At 41.9% G+C, this 22,355-nt stretch overlaps 1 protein-coding gene across 4 annotated transcripts in view; it reads left to right on the forward strand.

Annotated features, from left to right (window-relative positions):
- Window positions 1–22,355, forward strand: part of PEX5L (peroxisomal biogenesis factor 5 like) — a 157,671-nt gene that overhangs the window by 125,364 nt on the left and 9,952 nt on the right. For all 4 annotated transcript variants that reach the window (XM_008705296.2, XM_040621565.1, XM_040621564.1 and 1 more), the window contains 2 exons: window positions 18,530–18,646; window positions 21,001–21,144. In XM_008705296.2, the coding sequence (XP_008703518.2) occupies window positions 18,530–18,646; window positions 21,001–21,144 (261 nt within the window). The remainder of the gene's footprint in view (window positions 1–18,529; window positions 18,647–21,000; window positions 21,145–22,355) is intronic.

A 22,355-nucleotide genomic window follows, 5' to 3' on the forward strand; every position in this document is an offset into this window, starting at 1 on the left:
TTGCCGTGGACAAACTCATCACATCTCCTTTGCTGTTCATGCTCTCAGAGGTGCTGCAGCCACAACACTCCACACTGGTAAACACTTCTTCCCCTCCAGGATTCTCTTCCATTGGAGTTTCTCTCCAGTGAGTTCTTCCTCCTCTGCCTATTCTTTGTCGCGGATGTTCCCCAGAGCGCAATGCCGGGCAGCCTGCTCTCCTTCCTGACACACTCTCACTGGTTCAGCACATCCCTTCCTGTGATTCCAGTCACCACTGCAATGAGAAAATCCACAACTCTGGCTGTGATTTTCCTCTTGAGACCACAGCCATGTAGGCAAGAGCCTACTCAACATCTGTGCTCAGACACCAGAAGCCCTTCAGGCTGAAGATATCCAGATCTGAGGTCTTCACCATGACCCGATTTCACCTTTTCTGTTCTAGCTCTCAAATCCACCCATTTGTCACCACCTCCACTGCCAACACTCTATTCTGGGCACCATCATCTCTTATACAGACAATTCTAACAGCCTTGTAACTTGTCTTGCTGCCTCCGGAGTGGATAGAATGCCCTACTTATTCCATTCTTTTCATTTCAGTCAGAGTAATCTTTTTAAATACAAATCTGAGTCATGAGTTCCCACTTTAACCTTAGAATAAAGTCCAAACTCATTGACCTAGCCTTACAAGGTCCTGCATGTTCTGGACCATTCTTGCCTCAACTCTGACTCCCACTTTGATGTCTACACTGGCATCGTAATAAATCATCAGTTCCCAGGATAAGCCGTGTAATCTTCCTCTTAGCCTTTGCACATGCTCTTCCACCTATCGGAAATGTTCTTTCTTCATCCCCTTACCTGGCTAACTTCTGTTCACCCTTAGAGTCTCGGTTGGCTTTCTCTGCTTCCAGGAAGATCCCTGAACTCCTAAGTCTAGGTTGGGTTCCCCTCTTCTTTGCTCCCAGAGCACCTTTTCTTCCAGGACTGGATTGCATTGGTCCATGCCCCACCACACTGCACACTCCAGTGGCAGGATCAGCAGATGTCTTGTTTACTGCTATGCCCTGGTGACTAGAACATTGCCTGCTACATAGTAGGCTTGTTGATAATTTTGCTAAACGAGTGTACTAAATGTGTAAGTATATAGAATAAATTATTTTGAGAAAATACCTCCCTTCAAATTTTATGAAATACTTTTAAGAGATTCTGAAAATGAAAAAAATCCATTTTATAAAGACATTAGAAAAGCACTACTCTCTTGTACATCTAAGTATTTCTTTTTAAAAGTATTGCATCCAGCCTTTCAAAATGTGTTTCTAATTATAACATAGCTCCAAATACCAATACAGGTCTATGTCATTTGTTAAAGTCAGCAAATTTTGCCAGTACAATCTAATAATTGAAAATAGAGGAATGTCAATCCATCCATAGCCTCCTTTCCATTTTTTGTTAGGTTCTGTAGAAAACAGTGTTCCAACAGTAGATTTTTTTTCCTGAGCCGGTGGAGTCTCTGGCCTGCCATTATATTGGGCTCCTCTTCTGTGTTTTGATACTGGGAATGAGACAGCCACTGCCAAGAAGCTGGATTCAATGCCTAGTATCCTTGGCAGAGAAAATATTTCTCCACTTCCATCCAAATTAATCCTCACAGGCCAATAAATCAATACACAAGGAGAATATGTGATGATTTTGACCATCTGGAATTTTTCTGAGGCATTGGTGGGCATCGCAGAAGCTACCTAGCTCCACAGTAGCTATGAACATCTGAATCTTAGCTCAGGTAGCATGAGCACATTCCCCTTCTCATGTGATACCAGCACCTGATCTGGGGCCGGGGAGCTCCTGGTGGCTTTTCAGAATCTTTTCCTGACCACTGAGTCAGCTAGTTTGAGTCCAGTGGCAAAGAAAACAACTTCAACCATTTTCTTTCCCGGTACTCTCAGATAGCATACTGGATCTAGGTTCTCTTCCCACCTGGTCACCCATTGTAACAATCAGGTAGTCAAAAAGAAAAAGGGAAAAGTCAAAATATCAGTACAGTATGATCAATATGACACCAGGGATTTTTTTATTCTGACTTTGCCAAAACAACTGACCCAATTTTTTTTCCTTAAATATCCCTAAAGTGTGAATGGAGGAAGAGTTTCACCATGGAAGGCGGTGTCTACATGGTTATTAGACATAGTGAGTTAAATTCTTTATCACCAGGAATAAATGTGACAAAGGAACTGCTTCTAAACCAATGCCCTCGTGGCCTTGCCCTCTAGCTAAGAAAAGGGGAGGAGGAAAGAACTGGTTTCCATGCTCAGACATTCTAAGGTAGATTTAGTTACAGCTCTAAGTGCTATCCCTGGTGGGCTCCATGTCCTTGGGCCATTCATCAGGTCACTCGGTGCTGATGGCAACCCTATCAGGTAAGCATCACTCCCATTTGTTGGTTTGCAAACTGACCTCTGCACTTGGAGGGCAAGGAGAGACTGAAGAAAGAGGCAGAGAACTCTAGATTAGCAGGTGGCAAGTTTAAGAAGCAAGGGAACTTTTTCCAGGGCTTGTCTTGGGCAGCAAGATGAGTAGATCTCCACACCCACCTGCCAAATGTGAAAAGTTTATCTAGAGACCTTAACTGAGTTAGTCGCATATTCAGTGCAGAAGGTTGCAATAAAACCTTACTATCTAAAGGCTATATCCTTGGGACGCCTAGGTGTCTTAGTTGGTTAAGCATCTGCCTTTGGCTCAGGTCATGATCCCAGGGTCCAGGGATCTACTTCCACATCAGGCTCCTTGCTCAGCGGAGAGCCTGCTTCTCCCTCTGCCTGCTGCCCCCTGCTTGTGCGCTCTCTCTCTCTCTGACAAATAAATAAATAAAATCTTTAAAATAAAAAATAAAGCCTACATCCTTGAAAATAGCTCCCACAGTGGGAGCTGTAGGCAGAATGTACATGCCAAGGACAAGGGATGGGGTAAGGAGCCTCCAATTGCCTGGGTCCAACTCAAGGGTTAACAAGTGGTCACTTCTCTTAATGACCCCTTCTAATGTTTTATCTCTCTTGTTGGGCTCTCACAATCGTATGTGTCCCCCTCTTCTGCCATGTACCCTGAGTGGTCAGCAAGGGGTGTTACTAAACATGGAGGTGGCTTGTTTGGTGGTTGTCTGGCTGCACAGGAGGCAGATACTATAGCAACAATATAGGCATATGTAAAAGAAAATAGATTAGGATGATTCCCAAAATAAGTAACAATTTTCTCCATCAAGAACCCCATCTTCTGAACCCCTGATTTACTAAGTCCTCTATACTGGGGTTCAGATCACTCAGGGCATTCCTTTGTATTTTTCTGTAATTTAATAAAGATGATACATACTAGACTCATCAGGTATGAGCATACAACATTTTCTTTGGATAATGGCACAGATACCTCCCTGCAAAGCAATAATAATGCCCAGAGCTAACCTATTTTGGAGGACAGCTTTTATTCACTAGAGACATTTCAGTATTCATTAAGGATAGGCTTTGCTAGCTATCACTGAAAGCTTGTTGGGTGAATTTAGTAAGAGCTTCTGTGTGTGCAGTAATGTCCTCCAGGCCAATGGAGGAAACAAAGGAGGCAACCAAATGATTTTATCAGTGGAAAACAGAACCTCCCCACCCAGCCTTGAGAAGAGGGAGATTGGCAGCTTTAGGAACTTGACCTGGTTGTATATACCGTAAATGTTGGCCAAGGGAGACAGCACTGTCGGGCATGAGGAGGCAGACTGGGGGTGGGATATACTAGACCAGAACCCCCACTTTTTCCCCCTCTTCCAATGATGCATGTTCCATTCCAGGTATAGCACATTTCAACAGGTTCAGCTTATAATAGGACAATGGAATCCCAGTGGAGATTAAGTAGTTCCCCCTCACTCAGGGGTGCAAAGTCACTTAGCCATTCCAGTGGGACATTGCAAATTCCAATAGATGACACCTTTCCCAGGCTTGGTGGGTCTTGGTGTTCTGGGCAGCACAGCATGTTGATTGAGGGTAAAAGTCAGGGGAATGGTTGTTTCCCATGACTTTTATATATTTACAGCATGGGGCATCTCAGCCAGGGTCCCCAGTTTGGCATACAGGGCAACAGGCCCTACTGGTTGATTGTTCAAATGAATTAAAGCCTGGAACAGTACTTTAGTCTATCCAGCCAAGATAGCTTTACCTGTAAGTAATCTAACCTATTGCTTTAATATTTTATTTTTCCTTTCCATTAACTCTACCGCTTGTGGGTTATAGGGGACATGGAACCTCTGTTGAATGTCACGTTCTTTTGACCAATCTTGCATATCATCACCTTTGAAATGTGACTGCTGATCACTGTCTTTTTGGCAAGGGGATCTGTCCATGGTATTCAGCTTTTCTAATTCCCTAGTGGTGGCAGCCCGATTTACACAGTGATGGGAAAACTTGGGTTAGGCCAGAGGCAGTGTCCGCCTACACCAAGGCATATTTAGAACCCTGCTCTGAGAGAGAGCGCCAATATAATCAATTTGCCAATCTTTCACAGGTTGCGAACTCCTGCGGGTGGCCCCAGACTTCTCTGGCAATTGCCTTGGGCATTATTTAGAACCCACGAGATGTGCTGTGAACGCGTTAACCAAGTCAATGTATTTCAAGGGCAATCCTGCATCCTTGCCAATATGTCATCCCACCTGGGTGCTGTAGTGGCCATTTTTTCTATGCATCCAATCTTTTCTATCTACTAAAGAGTCAGTTGTGGGGTGCCTGAGTGGTGCAGTTGGTTAAGCATCTGACTATTGGTTTCAGCTCAGATGGTGATCTTGGGGTAGTGGGATCAAGTCCCTTGTTGGGCTCTGCACTCAGCACAGAGTCTGCTTTAAGATTCTCTCCCTCTCTCCCGCTCTGCCCTTCCCCACCCCCTCTCAAATAAATAAATAAATCTTAAAAAAGAGAGAGAGAGAGAGAGTCAATTGCTAGCACTTGTACCCAGGTTAGGGCATCAGCTTCCTGATTTCCAGCGGGGATCAGTGCCTTATGGGTTATGACATGGATCACAGTGAGGACTGCCTCAGGCTCTTGCAGATGAACCCAAATGTCTTTCCATATATCTTGACCACACAAGGGCTTATTCATGGTCCTTTGGCTTCTCATTGTCTAAACCAATTGTCTAAGATGGTTTAGAACCGTCTAACTGTCAGTGTAAAAGATTGACAGCCAGGACCCTGAGTGATCACCAGCCAGAACGCTCCGAGTTCAGCCCACTGGACGCTGTGATTCATTCTTGCTTCCAGGCATCTGTATACTAGGTGTCAATGCGAATTTCTGCCATTCTCTCTCCACAGGCCACAGGGGCCCCACAGGAACAGGGACAGGGCATTTGGAGGATCTCCATACCCTACAAGGCCCAGTGGCACCTGCATTTCTCTAGACAGTGGCTGGCGAACAGGGTGCTCCTCTTAGTCCATTTAGTCCATTTAGTCCCCCATTTAGTCCCAGTGGGAATTTGAGCAAGGGCACAGGTAGGTCAGTAGGTCCGCCCTCGGTAGGAAGGGAAGTTCTTATCACAATATACTGTTCCTTTGTGAGAGGCTGGACCTGAAGGAGCACCGCGTACACTGCTAGTTGCTGCTGCTCTGTGGGGTTCGTCAGGTTTCTCTCCCCTTCCAGAGGTGGGACAAAAACTTTAGGGGGAGTCTCTCCTTCTGTTTGTCTCCTCCATAGTGCCCCACCCTCACCTTCTGGAATCACAGACACATCTAATTTAAATGGTAGCCCAGTGTGGGACATGTCCGGAGCTTTCCCCTGCTTTACCAGTATTTTGGCTTTCTCAAAGGTGACTTGTCTTGATCCCCAGTTCCATATGTATCGTTTTCCTTATCAGGCACTGTACGAGGCAGAGGCATTGTGCCCGGTAGGAATAAAAGTTCTTCCAACCCCAAAATCCCTACGAAGGTTTTCATCTCTCTCGTGTTTGGGGGGCTTGGATAGGCTTGCATCTTGTTAATCACAGCTTTTAGAATAATGTGTGTCTTATACTAATGAACAATTTCTGAAAACTTTACAGCAGCACTTGGGCCTTGAACTTTCTGGGTGTGTACTGCCTATCTTTCCCTCACAGATGTTCCAGCAAAGCCTATAGAGTGTCCCTCGCAGAGGCAAATCTTCATATGTTAACATTACATCATCAGTGTAATGGGCCCATTGTACTGACGTGGGGAAGAAGAGGAACGGGTCCTGGGCTACCATCCATGACATAGTGTGAAGCTTTGCACGTAGCCTTAGGGAAGCATTTAAAAGGTCCGTTATTGTCTCTCCCACATGAAGGCAAATTGATCTTAGTTATTAGAACCCTGTACTTGTCAGAGTCTTTTCCGTGAATCTCTTTGAAGATGAAGCACTTTTGCAGGACCATTTTTGCAAAAGCGTCAGAGTAAAATAATGATTGTCTATAAATGACGGAAGACTTTTAAAATGGCCATAGTTAAAGATCTGATGAGAGTTCACTATAATGCGATTGACAAGGAAATTTGGTTATCCCTGCAACATACATTTTAAAATTATGACTGATACCATTATTCCAGGACCTATCAGATTTTTAGGAATTCCATATAAATATACCCTAGGGAAAGTTTATCAGATAATGCATCTTTTTAAATTTAGCATATCAAATAAGCCTAATTAGGTTAATATTTCTCCTTTTTAAGGAGAGGAAAACATCTTTTGAGATGTTCCAGGGATCTGAAAAATCCCAGAGTTAGCACAAGGTCCACAAGCCCTCATTTAAAATTTGATTTTGAACAAATAATTAATAAAAATAAAATTTGATTTTGGTGAAGTTTGTCAAAAATATCAAAAGGTTTAAAACACTTGATTGAAAAGGTCACCATGAAACAATACTTAATTATCAATTTAACCAAAGTGACAAAGACTTCAAAGGCAAGTAGAGAAAGTTATATAGTTGTAAAAAACTTAGCTCTTTTAATGGAGAAGTCTCAGTTTTCCCTAAGTAATCAAAGACAGTATAAAGCACAGGAAATTATTTTGAAAAAACACAGAATCTTTGTTTTCTGGGCAGATTACTTAAAAGGTGAAGAAAAACCTTTCATAATCTCATCAAGAACAAACCAATAGTCCAAGAAAACTTTGTCCTTGTAACAGAGGAAAGAAAAATTAAGCTTCAGTTTTACATAAGTGCACTAGTGATATTAAAGCTTACTCTTCTTTTTTTTTTCTTAAGATTTTATTTATCTATTTGACAGAGAGAGATAGAGCCAGAGAGCACAAGTGGGGGGGGGGGAGGATGGAAGAGGGAGAGAGAGAGGCAGGCTCCCCGCTGAACAGGGAGCCAGATGCAGGGCTCCGTCCTGGGACTCCGGGGTCATGACCCGAGCCAAAGGCAGACGCTTGACTGATTGAGCCACCCAAGCTCCCCAAAGCTTACTTTTCTTTAAACTAATTAAATAGAGCTCTTTTGCAAATTAATGTTGGTAATACCCTCCACAGGAAGAAGAACATCACATGAGTCGTATAGATCTATGGGCATATAGAACGTACACAAACAGAGACCCCATAGCTTTCATTCCAAAACTTCAGCCATTAATCTCGTACAACAATATAAAATTCACTGGTTTATAAAACAGTTAAATCCAATGTGTCTCTGGCAGATGGAACAAGTGAAGGTTACCCACTCACATGGCTAAAGCTTTTCATTAATATTTGTAGAGAAGCCTTTTAAGATTTGTACGTGCCCTTTATTAGTAATCTTATGGAGGTTGTAAAGAGGAGTTGGGGGAAGGAAGCTTCTACAGCAATCTGTATTGTGAAAAGCATCTGTCCCCCTTCTTTCCCTTCAGTCTCAGGCAATCGTGGGCAGGGTTTTAGTTGTCTCCTGGGGCACTTGTATTTCAAGGACACGATAAGATTTACAACTTCAAGGGACAGAGAAAGAAAGCAAGTTTCTCCTAAGAGTTTGGGGGTGTTGTTCTTTATTATCAGAATCTAAAGTAGCTACTATTTAAATTCTCCCTTTGTGCTAGGAGGGTCAGACTGCATGAGGCTGCCGGCTGTCACTGTCAATCACAACACCCCCCTCTTTGCTCTTGGCTCTCTTCACTTTCCCAGGTATTCCTTCCACTTCCCAGTGTCCAGATCAGGCTTTGTCACAAGCTGTTGGATCTTAACCCAAGGCATCTTGCACCCTCCGAGCTTTGCAAAATTGACCATTAAGTTCTCCAGCCTATTATCTTGCTCTCCCATCGTCTCTGCCAGCCCCAAAGGTAGCAGAATAGTTGACAACTGCATGTCCTTCTGTGGCCTCAGTTCTTCCAACCTTCTAACTCAAGCTTCAGCCTCCAGTCAGGCATCAGTGGCCAGGCAAGCTGCCCACGTGAGAGGCCAGCCCACGGGGGCAGCCGCTCATTTCCCTTCTTTGCCGCAGTGTGCCATGTGTAGTTTCTCAAACAAGTGTATCAGACCAGCTGGCATTTTCAGGGTTTCCTGAGACTCACATGGTGGTCCACAAGCATCTAACACATGGGCCACCTCTCCCCACACAGAGGTCAGTGGCCCACACAAGATTCTCCCTGCGAACACCTAACTTTCCCAAGGCCCGTTACTTTGGTCTCCTGGCTGGCTCGCCAATTGTTGGTTCATAAATTGGGCCCATACACAGAGGGCACGGAGAGGCCTTGGAAAGCAGCAGACCACTCTGTATGGGTAGGTGGCAGGCTTATTAAGCAAGGGAACTTAGATATGAGGCTTGACTTACGTGGCTGCAAGATGAGATCTCTACACCTGCCCACCAGAATCTTAAAATGTTTATACAGAGGCCCTCCCTGGGTTCAGTCACTTATACCATCCAGGTGGTCTCCCCAACACCTTCCTCTCTCAAGGCTGCCTCCTTAGAACAGCTTTCAAAGTGGGAACAGTAGGCAGACCAGACATTCAAAGGATGAGGGAGGAGGGGAGGAGCCTCTAATTACCCACATGTACCTCAAGGGCCCACCGGCAGTCACAGCCTCTCAATTTCCTCCTCCAAAAAGACCATTTTAATGTGGAGAAACCGGGACATGGAGAGATTTTGTAACTTGTTCAAGGTCACACCACAAGTAAGTGGTAGGACTAGGATTCCTACCAAGACTAACTCCAAAACTTCTGCTCTTAATCACTAATTCTAATGCTAGGGATGTTTACATTTTTGCAGGCCCTGAACCAATCATAGAACTTAAGTTGTTGGTCATCAGAAAAATAATTCCTTCATCAAAGGTTTTCTCTCATTTAAGAGACTTTTAAAAGTTATTTTAAAAGCAAAAACAATAAGGGAAATCAGAAACTTGGGGGAGGAAAGGCTAGGAATTACCCAGAATTCCATGACACTAATAAATTAACTGTTTTCATTTTTAATGTTTCTTCCAATCTTTGCCCAATCTGTATACATAATTATATGTAATTTCAAAGCCATTTTAAATGACCAGTTAGCATTGACAAGATAAATTCATCAAATGAGTTGTCTTCTTAAAAACCTACAAAAATTATTTTAATTCTTCCCTCCACGTTCTGGGTTTCATTTCCTTTTCTAGAACAATAACAACAACAGATTCTTGAAGAATTCTGATTCACACAGCAGATGTGAGGATTAGAGAACCTGCTGGCTAATTGGAGATGAGTTTCACTGGAAACAATCACATGAAAACAAACTATATGTGGTAAATTCCTGTCCCTGGTAGCTTCTCAGGATACACCGAATTTATCCCACCAAAGATTTCTGTTTTCGTGGAACTTCAGATGCCCCGAGTCTCTGTATCAACATTTTCCAAGGTGTGTTCTAGAGAACCCTAATGACAGATGCACACTCAAAGGTTCAAGGTAAATACATTTAAGGACTATTGCTTACATCCCCACTTCGAAATTTAAAATATCCATTAGCATATGAAGAGCCTGGGAAGTCATGCAGTAAAGAACATGTTCACTTTTGTCCAGAAGTTGCAAACTAGTTACTTCCAGGAGATAAAGATAATGATCTGGCGATGGCCGTGAGGAAATGGAGACCACACATATCACCTGAGAGTTGCTGCTTCTCATTATGTGGGCCCAATATTAACAGATCTTCATGAGATATCTGAAATCTGGGTTTTGATGGAAAATGTTACATCCAGTTTGAGGGAACAAAAACATGTCTCTTGGCTAGATTGGGCTCATACGCCACCAATTTGCAGCCTCTGCTTTAACTTATAGTTTCTTAAGCTCATTTGACAACAGAACTCTTTGTTTCTAGAATACTCTTTGGGGAAATGCTACCATACTTCATTATCCTATCAGTCCTTCAAGTTCCCATCTCTACACCCAGTCTTCCTTCTGTGCACCAATCCTCAAACCTAAAGTATGTTCCAATTACTATGATTGTGTAACAAATCACTCCAACACTCGTGGCTTTAAAAAAAAATATTTATTTTGCTCAAACAATACGTAATTTAGGTAGGGCTCAGAGAGGATGGCTCATCTTTGTTCCATTGTGTGTCAGTGCACCTCGATGGCTCATGGTGATGGTGAGGGGTAGGAATCATCCAAAAGCATTCTCAGGGCACCTGGCTGGCTCAGTCAGTGGAGCACACGACTCCTGATCTCAGGGATGTGGGTTCTAGCCCCACATTGGGTATAGAGATTGCTTAAAAATAAATTCTTAAAAAAACAAACAAACAAAAACAAAGTCATTCTCACTCACATGTCAGATGTCTTATGCCAGTAATCACCTGACATCTTAGCTGCAACAACAGCCAGAACACCAACATGTGGCCTTTCTTTGTGGCCTGGGCTTTCTTGCTAGATAGAGAGCCATCTAGATAGCTAGATTCCAGGAGAGAGTGTCTTGAGAGGAAGAGGGAGAGGCAGGCAGAAACTGTATCACCTTGTAGGATCTAGCCCCCAAACCACAGCAGGTCATTCCCATTGCAATCTGTTTGTCAAGGCGGGCAAGGGACTCCGCCTCCACCTCAAGAATGAAGGATCTTGAGTCCTGGCTCTTTTATTTACCAAAGTTAGTGTGACTTTAGCAAGTAATTTCATCTCTTTTTGCATCATCTGTTCACCCTATCCTGAATTACAGTTGCCTCGATTTTTATTTTTTCATTGGACAGTGAACTTCTTGAGAGTAGTTCCCACAGTAATATTGCTGTGCAAAGCACAAACACATAGTTTGGGTTTTGTAAATATTTCTAATACCTTATTTTATTAAAGCTAGTAGGGAGTTTCTCTGTAACTTTTTCACCACTTGTGGCCGTGGCTAAAGGAGAAAAAACCCCCTCTGGAACTGAATCACATTGCCTGTTGTTCATGATTGTTCTGTGTTGGTCTCAGCCTATCAAGAACCAGTTTTGTGGCCGGACCAGCCCTTGTGGTTCTTATTATGATTTCAAGATACTCAGCAATAACCACCAGGAAACTTTGAAAAAGAAGTGTACTACTTACAAGTCCTGGGAATTTCATGGCCTACCTGGGGCCACACAGTGAGGTCATGCATAGAGAGAAAAAGAGTGGGCCTGGGGTTCTGCTTTTATGGGAGTTCAAGGTGGGGGCCTAGGGTTTTGAGGGCTCATTCTTTATTGATGAATTTAAAGCATAAGTACAGGAATTTAAAACATGGGAAGAGAAAAAAGCAAGTAGCCCAAATGGTCAGTTATAAATCAATCAAGATCTCTAAAATTGGGGGGGGGGACATGCCCAACCTGACTCTTTATCTAGAGTGAGTAGCATAATGTGGTTATTCAAGGTAGCCATCTTTGAAGTGGATGCCTCATCAATCAAAAGCTAAGTCAGACATTCGCCTTTTACAAAAGGAAAGTCGCCTGCCAGGGATCCCACTACCACTATCCACAGACCACTTCTTTTATCACAGGACATGTTACCACATGGATGTGAGGCAAGGCTCAAGCCCAAGGGCCCTCCCACCTCCTTGTGCCCATGGTAAAGTAGCCCTCTGGCCCTCGGTCACCAACTGCCCACAGAGCAGTCAGGAAGCCTGCAAAACATAAACAGCTGCTAAGAAATCGGCCCCATAAAACCTTATTCCCAAGCAGCAGCAAACCCCAGGTTTGGTCTACAAACCTCCAGGCCCAGTGCCCCTGGAGGGCAGTTTTCCGTTGTGAATACAGACCCCACTGGAGCCACAATAGATAAAATCTTGCGAAACTTTGGCTCCACGAAGGCATTCATTTGCTAATGAATATGCTAAAAAGCTCTTTCAAAAATGACCCCTGCCCATTTGGACAAGTTCTGCTCCTTGTGCTTTCATACTCCATTCCTCTCTGTTGCTTGCCCTGGGAGGAAGAAGAGAAAGAACAGGAAAATATCTAAGATTTTGTTAGAAATGGCTCTTGGTTGCCTTCTGACATCCTGCTCAAGCCTTGTATTGTATTATTTCCAGCCCCCTGTGCCCTTTCCTCTACTTCCCATCATTTCCAATTTTTTCTCCCCACATTTTGCAACCAATCGTTGTTTGGTGAAAGCCTCGGGCTATTTGCCCAGGTGCCTGCCAACTTGGGCAGTGATGGCCCATTTCATTAAACAAGGAAGCATGTCTAACCCTGAGGCAACCAGAAAATCTATGTTGAGTGCTAGTACCAAAAGTTTTATTTTTTAAAACTTCTGAACCACACAGTTTACAGGTTATGATATGGCATCCTCTCTCTATCCTGAAAAGTAATTTTTTCATTTACGAGTATAAAATTACATTAACTGCCAATTCCTTCATTTTTTTTTTTTAAGATTTTATTTATTTGAGAGAGAGCATGAGCAGGGAGGAGTAGTAGAGAGGGAGGGAGAAGCAGACTCCCCTCTGAGCAGATATTCAGAATCCTGGGATCATGACCTGAGCCGAAGGCAGATGCTTAACCAATTGAGCACCAGGGTCCCCCAATTCCTTCATTCTTAATGTTACAAGTTTTAAGCACTTTGTTTTCCTTCATCTGCACAACCACTCTACGAGACTTTTTTACATTTTACAAACGAGGAAGCCAAGTTAAAGAGGTGAGCTAAATTGCCAAAGGTCTCGTGACAGGAGATATGGCCAGTATTGCAGCCCGTTCTACCTGATGCCAAAGCCCATGAGTCTTCTTCCCTATACTGTTTAGATTGAGAAAGGATCGCATAGAGATTTTATAAATTTGAGCCTTCCTGTTTGACTCGGTAAATCAGCTCATTAATAATGTTGCAGTCTGATCCTCGGGGTCATAAGAGATTATAGAATTCATCGGGTCAAACTAATCTGTGAGTCACCTTTACAAGCATTCCTCACATTGGTCGTTCCACTTCTAATGTTGGGGTACCTGGGTGGCTCAATTGATTAGATGTCCAACTCTTGATTTGGGCTCAGGTTATGATCTCAGGGTTGTGAGATCGAGCCCTGCGTCAGGCTCCATGCGGGGCTTGGAGCCTGCTTGAGATTCTCTCTCTCCCTCTTCCTCAGACCCTCTGCCCCTCCCCTCACCTACCACCTCCCATCCCCCCTCTCTTAAGAAAATAAAAAGACTTCTAATGTTGGGGAACCCATCCTTCTTACATTTTTAGGCATTTAATAAAAATCTGTCCCCCAGGAACTGCCATTCATTCACCCAAGTTCTTCTGTCTGCAAGATAAGGCTAAGGCTTCTCACCCAGCTCTGAGCCTCACTGTACCAGTAAATCGCTTCATAAACTGGGTTACTCTTGCCCATTCACTCTTGCCTGAATAGACTCCAGTTTGCCAATGACCTCACTACATGGGACACTCAGAACTGCACCCAGAGCTCAAACTAATTCTGACCAATCAAAATTCTATCCCATCCTTGAACAGGGTGTTAAACATCTTTACAGCCCCAGGTTGAATATATTCTTTGGGCAGCCACATGGAATCTTTGGCTAATATTAGCTTTTAGTCAATAAGAGATGTGAGTGGGGATGTTTCAGCCATGTTTTGCTAGCCTGGGTTACTGAATCTCAGGGCAATAAGGTCTCTCACTGATCTACATATAATTTCACTTTGACAAAAAATTTTTGTTGTGGCAGATATTTTGTCCAAATTTGCACTGTGATTTCCATTCCTTGCCATGTAAGGGCTACTCTCTTTTCTTTTGCATATAGAGAATGGATTGTTTGTTTAAGTTTTGATCCAGTGACAGTTAATCAATGGATGTCTAAAGAAGCAAAAAGAAAGTCAGACTCCTCACAGGCACATAGAGCATATCATCTCACATCAAACAGTTCTTTCACAGCACAACTCAACAATTATGTTTGACCATAAAATTGAAAGTATCTCTATTTTAACTCAAGGATAACCAAAATAGACTGGTGAGTGGGAACTAGCAATATGCTGTTCTTCCTTAAAATTCCCTGGTTCTAAATTAAATTGCTTATTTTTTTAATTCTTTGTATTTTAATTTAATTAGTATTTAATTTTGTCATGGTTCTCACAGAAATTTTTATTTTCTAGTTTTACAATCAAAAAGTAAAGGGGAAATGTCAATTTTACTCTTGGGAAAATGCTTTGAAGTATGATTTTTAGAGATCAGTGAATAGGCTAGAAGCCCACTTCCTGTCCCACTTACTCTGATCCTCTGAGTCAATCTGTGTAGACAAAAAAACTTGAGCTATTGTCTAATCAATTTAGTCTTCTTACTTTACAAATGATAAAAAACAATGTACAGATGGATTTGAATGATATACTCAAGTTTACAGGGATAATAGAAGCTTCTAGCACACATCTCTCTTCTTCCTAACCACTGGTACACAATGTTAGTTCAAAGGAGCTCAGAGAAGCAAGAGATGCTTCAAGTTGAGGGTCTTTGGAGAAACATTATGGAGGAATTGAGATCGAAAAGAAGTATTTTTTTTGAGGTTTTATTAATTTTTTAGAGAGCGTGAGAGAGCACACAAGTGGGGGAGGGGCAGAGGAAGAGGGAGAGAGAGAATCCCAAACAGACTCCACTTCGAGCTCATAGCCTGACAGGGGCTTAATCTCATGAACCTGAGATCATGACCTGAGCCAACATCAAGAGTCGAGTACTCAACCAACTGAGGCACCCAGAAACTCCAGAAGTAAGTATTTTTTAGCCAAATCTTACTTTTTCACAAAAATAATATGTTAGCTATAGAAAATTTGGGAAATGCTGTAAAATACAAGGAAAGATGATGGGACAATTACTCACAATCCTACCCAGTGAAAGTAATGCTATGGGTGCATTTCTCTACTGTGATTATTTTCCCAACATGTAATTTGTTGTTGTTTTCTATTACTGTGATCACGCTACGTACAAAGGAATAGTATAACCCGAGGCCTGCTCCATGTTGTAATAACTCTCCTTAAATATCGTTTTATGCTATGTAACAGTCTGTTTTCTCCATAATCTTCTTAATTTTGCTCCAATTTTGTAATAATTAGGTAGAAGGGAAAGACTTAAATAAAGAGAGGAAAGGTATCTAGAAGAGGGTATGTATTTACAGCAAATTAAAACACCAAGATACTCATAGATGTATATTTGTGCTTTGAGGTTGTAGGTGATCTTTGTTTCATTCTTTACTTTTTTTTCAGTGATACAAAAATATTAATAAGCACACCTGCACTTATTGAACATTTCCATGTGTTTCATGCCACAGATATATTTTCTCATTTAATCTTCAAAATAACTGACCAAGATCACTACTATAGGTTCACTTTAAAGATAAGGAAAATGAGACCTAGAGGAGTCAAAGGTCTTGGCAGAAGGTCAGTGATCAAGCCACATTTGTTCCCATGTCCATCTGAGGAGAGAGCTGCTATTCTTAACCACTCTACCACATATCCCAAGTTTCTTATGACTATCTACCATTGTTATAATCAGAAAGCTATTTTTAAAAATGAAAATGGATTGCGGATAGCTCATTTCTGATGTAAGCAGTTAACTTATTACCTGTAGAGTATAAAAAAAAAAAATCTACAAAATCCCAGAACAGCTAAGAAAATCATCAATACATAAAATCCCCTCAGTCGTGTCTATAATGGTTAAAATTCAAATGTGTTTCAGGTTTCTCTAAAATTGATTAGAAATAGAAAAAAGAAACAGTGTTAATTGCAGTTATGTGAATGAAATCTGTATTCTGAGACTGGATGAAAATTGATTGTGCTAAAAGTAGTCATCTGTAATTAAACGAATCTGTGCTGTGCACTTTAATGAGTCAGCAGAACTTAGTCTAAGTGGTAACAGTAAGTCCTGGTATAGCTTATTAAATAAGAACCTGGCAACCTCACCTCCACGGAGGTCCTGTTATCTCCAGTCGTCTTATTTCTGCATCCACGGCTCTAATTTGAAACTGCAGGAAAGGTGATGCATCCTTTTGTAATCCAGACGTACACGTTATGAAGTCTTCTTCATTCTTTCGTTCAGAAGAATTGGGAAAATCAGTAAACATTATATTCACTCGATAGAGTTATCTTGGTTTCTGTGCAGACAAGCTGAACCTACATCTGTGAAAAGCTATTCGAGAAAATGAGTCTCCAAAATTTTTTTTTTCAAAATTGTTTTCCAAATTCCTCAGTATCTAAATGTTCAGGCTTACGGTATTTTAAAAAGGACAAATAATGGTATTGTCATTTTGAACCTTTTAAAAAATTAGAACAACAGTGCATACTCATAGAAAATGCAGAAAGTGGAGAAATGTATAAAGAAGCAAGAAAAATCCCACCCGTCATCCCTTCATTCAAAGACAGATTCCTCTTAACATGGCCATATATTTCCTTCTAGTTTGTTATCAAGCCATTGCTTTTGTATATCTGAGATCATTCTGTTTGCATAATTTGGTATTCTACTAAAAAGACTTGTTTAAAAAGAAACTTTGAGTTTTATTCCTAACCTTACCCTGGATAAGCGGTGGCCATTCCTTGTGCTTCTAGCATCTCAGAAACAGACTTGTTGAGGTATCTGCTGCCCTGAGCCTTCATCAAGGGGAGGCCTCTGCTGAAGGGACAGGACCCATTCCTGTGGTAGGAAGGAGTATTGTGGACATAATAAAGGAGAATAACAAGACCTACTATTTATTTAGCAGCCTGGGATTAATCCCATTGGGCTAGCCCTTATTCCTTGAACATTTATATCCAGAAGAAATAAGCTTATAATTATCAGTCAGAGCAACTTTGAGGAGTTCCCACCATAGAACCACCACCACCAGGCATGAGGGTAGAGTAGCACGTAAGACTAGAAGGATTGAAAGGTGAAGGGCAACTTGATGGTGTGTCAACAAGTCACAGGACTTAGAAACATAGAAATTGAGATTTGCAAGTAATAGGATGCATCTCAGTCCCAGACTCAGGTGTTCCAGCAATAACATCCCTTGTTTTCTTTAAAGAAAATTAAGTAGTTTCCAAGCATCTCTCTTACCAACTTAGTCTCAGACACCAAATATGGAAGGATTATATGGTGCCAGAAATCAGGGGCAGAGTCTCCACCCACTTGTCTGTCATATTGACAGCTAATAGCCAACAAGTGGTTCCTTGAAATCCAGTTTCTGTCTATGTCCCTGCCATGTCGGAATCAGACTTGAAGTCAGCCCCCCAGTCATACCCTCTGTCACACTCTTGAAAGTCAGGCCAGTTCGCAGTGAAAAACCTAAAAGCTAAGCACCAGTTTCCCACTCATCTCAGAATCTACCACCCTCCTCTTTTCCAACCCCTGGAAAGTTCCCCTTCCTTCCTTAAGTTCTTTAAAATATTTGCCCCTTTTTCCTCACGCCAGGACACCCAAAGTACTCTCTTCAGGCTTAACAAAATAATAGCCAACCAGGGACAGACAGATCTTGCAGAAAATTTCTGCTTCAGTCCTCCCCTGAAGTAAAGCGGAGCAAATGGCCCGGTTTCCCTTTTGGAAAACATTAAGGAAAATTATAAGGAGAAAAACACAAAGTCATATTTTTCAAAAAATCATCCTGCCATAGACAAGACCTTGACTAAAAGGACTCAATTAAGTTCACACCTAAAGCCAAGGTCCTTCATTCTTTAGCACCAGGAGGCCATGTTTGCCACAGGTGATGAGCACGGGCTTGGAAGCCAGGCTGGGCTTCTGATCCTATGCAATCCTGGCTTTGTGACCGTAATCCTCTACCCTCAGTTTTCTCCTAGCACAGTGCCTGGCACAGGGTAGGGTCAACTAATGTTATTTTCCCTTGTCCATGGTTGGCTGCTTCCCCAAATCACTGCCCATCCAGTCCCAAAGCCATTGCTCTGATTCCTCATATCCTGAGAGCAGCTCTAAGACCATCCTTCCTAAAATGCGTGCCCAGTGCCCACACTTGAAACTGCTCAAGTAATGGATTTTTAGCTGAATTTCGTAGATATGATCCTCATCCTTCAGATGGTAACTATTTTCCTGCTGGAAAAGTCACAACTAATCCAATTCAACACTCTGACCACTAAGTACCCTCCAGGAGCTCTTCAACCATGAGTATCATTGGACGTGGCCAGTTTGAACATTTTATTCCTCCTCAGAACTTATTTCTTTCTAGAAATAAACCAGGTGACATAGCATGGTCTTAAATCCATCTCTCTTCATTTTTCCTGTCTTCTAGTCAGATACAGAGTTTTGGGATAAGATGCAAGCAGAATGGGAAGAAATGGCCCGGAGGAACTGGATATCAGAGAACCAAGAAGCTCAGAACCAAGTTACAATCTCAGCTAGCGAGAAGGTGACCGATTCTGTTCTTATATATGCTGACCATTTTCTCAACCTCCTTGCTTCATATTTTTATAACTTAGTCATTAACTATTTTGCAAAAAATTCAAGAATTAAGTAGACAAATTAATGTCAGTCTGACCTGGAAGAAATTCTGGTGAATGAAAATATAATTATCCAGTGTGTGAAGACAGCAAAGCTGGAATGAAATGTCCTTGTTTTTATCAATGTTAATACAGTCTGGCAGCCCACAAGAGCTTGCATCTTGACTGCTGGCAAGTTTCTGAAGTAACTGACATGGAGGGTGGGTTGGAATGAGAACTGACTAATCTCACAATGCTTTTTGTCAGTCATTCATTTGAGCCATGTGGATGAGCTAACCCAAATGTTATCAGTGGACCGGGGAGTGAGGTGGGGGCTTAGAGCTACGTTTCCACAGTTGGTCCTTACACATGGAAAACATACCCTTCACACAACCAGGTCAAGTCCCAGGGACAAGTCCCAATCCCAAAATATTCCTCTGAAAGGAGCCCTAGCAAATGTGTGAGTTCAGTCAACAACCAGCCAGATTACCCATGAAGTCCCGGTTGCCCTTGGGTTTATGCTTTTAAAAACACTTGGTGAAAAAAATAATTAAAATATATAAATAAATAATAAAAAAATAAAAACACTTGGTGAAGAGGGGAGGGACACTTTTGAGAAATAAATTTAAAGGATTTGAAAGATAGAAAAAGATAAGGAATTTTCTTACTGAAGGAAAAACTATACACACACACACATATGATATGTATATATACACACATATAATATGTGTGTCTTATGGATTTTTTGTGGTAGAGGAAGTCTCAATAATAATCAGTTCTGGATAACTTCCATTTGTTCAATCCAACAAATATTTATTGCCTACCTAGCAATAGATATGATGATGAATAGTCTCCAGTCTTAGAGGATTTTCAATCTACATGGTCATTAAAATGTCTTCCTTCCCCCCATATTCTCTGCCCCTCAGTCAGCCAGGCAATCTCATAAAACCGGAGTAACTATCTCATTAAAAATAATCCTCTTCCACAAGAAATCAAAGCTAAGCAATAAGAGAAACATTGATATAGATCGTCAGACTCTAGGCTATAATTCATACACCTGAGGCACGGCTGGGGCACTGAGCTCCTCGCCCCTGGGACCCCATATCTGTAACCTCACTACATAAACTGGTCATACCGTGTGGCTTTGATAAGGGGGTTTGTCTTTCTCAGCGATGGTGAAGAATGAAAGTCTCCATTTAATCTATTTTAAAACCTTAGTAACATCATTAACAGACTAGCTTATTTGTATCTATCAAATTAGAAGGATATTATGATGATCTATGCTGGTAAGGTTGCAACAAATCATTTCTCTCAGATATTTCCAATTAGAGTTTAACTTGGGACACATTTTCTCAAAAGCAATTCGGTTATATTTATCAAGGGCTTCAAAATAGTTTGTAGCCTTTAGTCTAATAAAGCCCTCTAGAAGTCTATCCTAGGTAATAATCATACACAGACAAAGATGTGAGCATGAGGTTTTCACTGTAACTTAACTTATGAGAACAAAAAAATTGAAAGTAACCTGAATGTCCATCAGTAGGAGCTTGCTTAAATAAGTTTTGGCACAATGCAAATAATTTTAAAAACTAAAACTAAGCAGGGCTTAAGCTAACTCCATACATGGTATGAGCTTATTTGTTTAATTTATGTATTCACAGAAAAAGATTATTTAGACATTCTGTATAATTTAAATTTTCAAAAGAAAAGATCTATAACTTTAAAATATGCATTCTCAATGGGGCAAATGCAGCCCCCCATGGGACAGAAACTGGTTCAAGGAGCAGGAAGGTAAAAAAAAAATCTTAGATAGTAGAATGGTTTGTAGCCCTCCAAAGGGTCACAGCACATAAACAATGTACAGTATGTGGTTAACATTTCAGGGGGATGGATGGTAGTAGCACTTAGCAAAAATACGTCCAAAACTCTGTATTTTTTAATTCTCAGGGCCGCTGGCGGAGAGGGGTGGGAGGAATGGCTAAAACAAAAAAGAGCAAAAGAGTAATAGATAGAAATATTATATTAGCAGCGATAGTTAGGTTGTGGCATTAGGTGTAACTTTTGTTTCTTTTTATATCATTCAATAACAAAATAATATCATCCAAATTTATGCAATGAACATGTACTACCTTCATAGGAAGGGGAGAAAAACAGTAATTTCAATTTAATTTAAATAAGTTAAATAATTCAAATGAATAAATTAAATTAAAATCCAAAAAGAGCTTACTGAATACCAGAATGAAGAGCTAAATCGATGGATCTCACAGTGCCCTTCTCCGTGTTGCAGGGATATTACTTTCACACTGAAAATCCCTTCAAGGACTGGCCTGGAGCATTTGAAGAAGGCTTAAAAAGACTGAAGGAAGGGGACCTGCCCGTCACCATCTTGTTCATGGAAGCAGCGATTCTTCAGGACCCCGGAGACGCAGAGGTGATATTTTCCCTTCCTCCTGCTTGGCTCACAAAGTGGCTGCGTGTGAGTGAGGGACAGGGGACAGGGGACACGCCCAGCTCTCCTGGGCTGCATTTGCATCAAGGAAAGCCTCCCAAAGAAGCTAACCTGGCTTACTCTGCCAGGTGTTTAAGAGTTACAAATAGGTCCCTGTTCTCTAGCCAAATCAAATATGCGGTATCCACAGTGCCCACAAATAAAAGGGTGGGGACGAGAAATGAAAAACCAAAATTGTCAACCTGGAGGCTCAGCAGTAGTTTGCAGGGGGCAGTGTATGCTTTGTCTAGGCCTAGAGCCACACCGTACCTCCCCCTTGGTTCGCTCGCTCAACATTTATTGAACACATACTGTGTCCCAAGAATTGTGCCAGGCACTGGCTTCAAATATTGAAGAACGGGGAAAATGGAACTGTTGAAAAGACACATTTGGGTTCTATCTGGAGGGACAATCAATAAGTCAATGCAGTGTAATAAATGCAATGTCAGAGCGTGCACAGGACGCTAGGGGAGCAGAGAGCAAGGCTCCTGAGCAGGCCTTCCCCTACACTTAAATCCAGAGCCGAGTTTTGAAGGAGGGGGACTTTATTAAAGACAGCAGCGGCGTCAAGGTGTTAGGAGGAAGTGGTTTGTGTGTGGGCAGTGGGGCATGAAACATTGTTCCAGGGGCTAGAGGGGAGAAGACAAGAGTGGGCAAGAGTCTGAACTTCATGAAAGCCAGGGGAACCACTAGGGGACTCTACTCAGCAGAGAGATACAGTCAGATTTGCCTGTTCGAAAAACCCCTTTGTCTGAGGTGTGGAAAGTGATGCAGACAGAGGCCAGGAGACCACCCAGAGAGGCTTCGCCATCCTCCTTTGGTCCACTGTGTTTCCAAACCTGCACAGACCCATAATAAGATAGTGGCAGGTGTAAAGTCTTCTTTTTCAGTTTGTGAGTGATTTTTAGGAATCGTTTTACAAGGAATAATCCTCATAAGGCATTTGCAGAAATTTTAGGGAGGGGTATATACGGTGCTGAGAGGACAGTATAGAGTAGAGTAGTGGTTAAGTTTCTAGGCTGTGCTGTCCTAACTGTGTGGGTTTGAATCCTTGCTCTACCACTCCTGAGCCGTGAGCCATGCGATTGGACACAAGTCATTTAAAACGTCTCAGTTCCATCTCTTCATACATAAAATGGAAGTCACGATTATAA

The sequence above is a fragment of the Ursus maritimus genome, unplaced genomic scaffold, assembly GCF_017311325.1.
Source record: "Ursus maritimus isolate PB19 unplaced genomic scaffold, ASM1731132v1 scaffold_4, whole genome shotgun sequence".
Taxonomy (NCBI): Eukaryota; Metazoa; Chordata; class Mammalia; order Carnivora; family Ursidae; genus Ursus; species Ursus maritimus.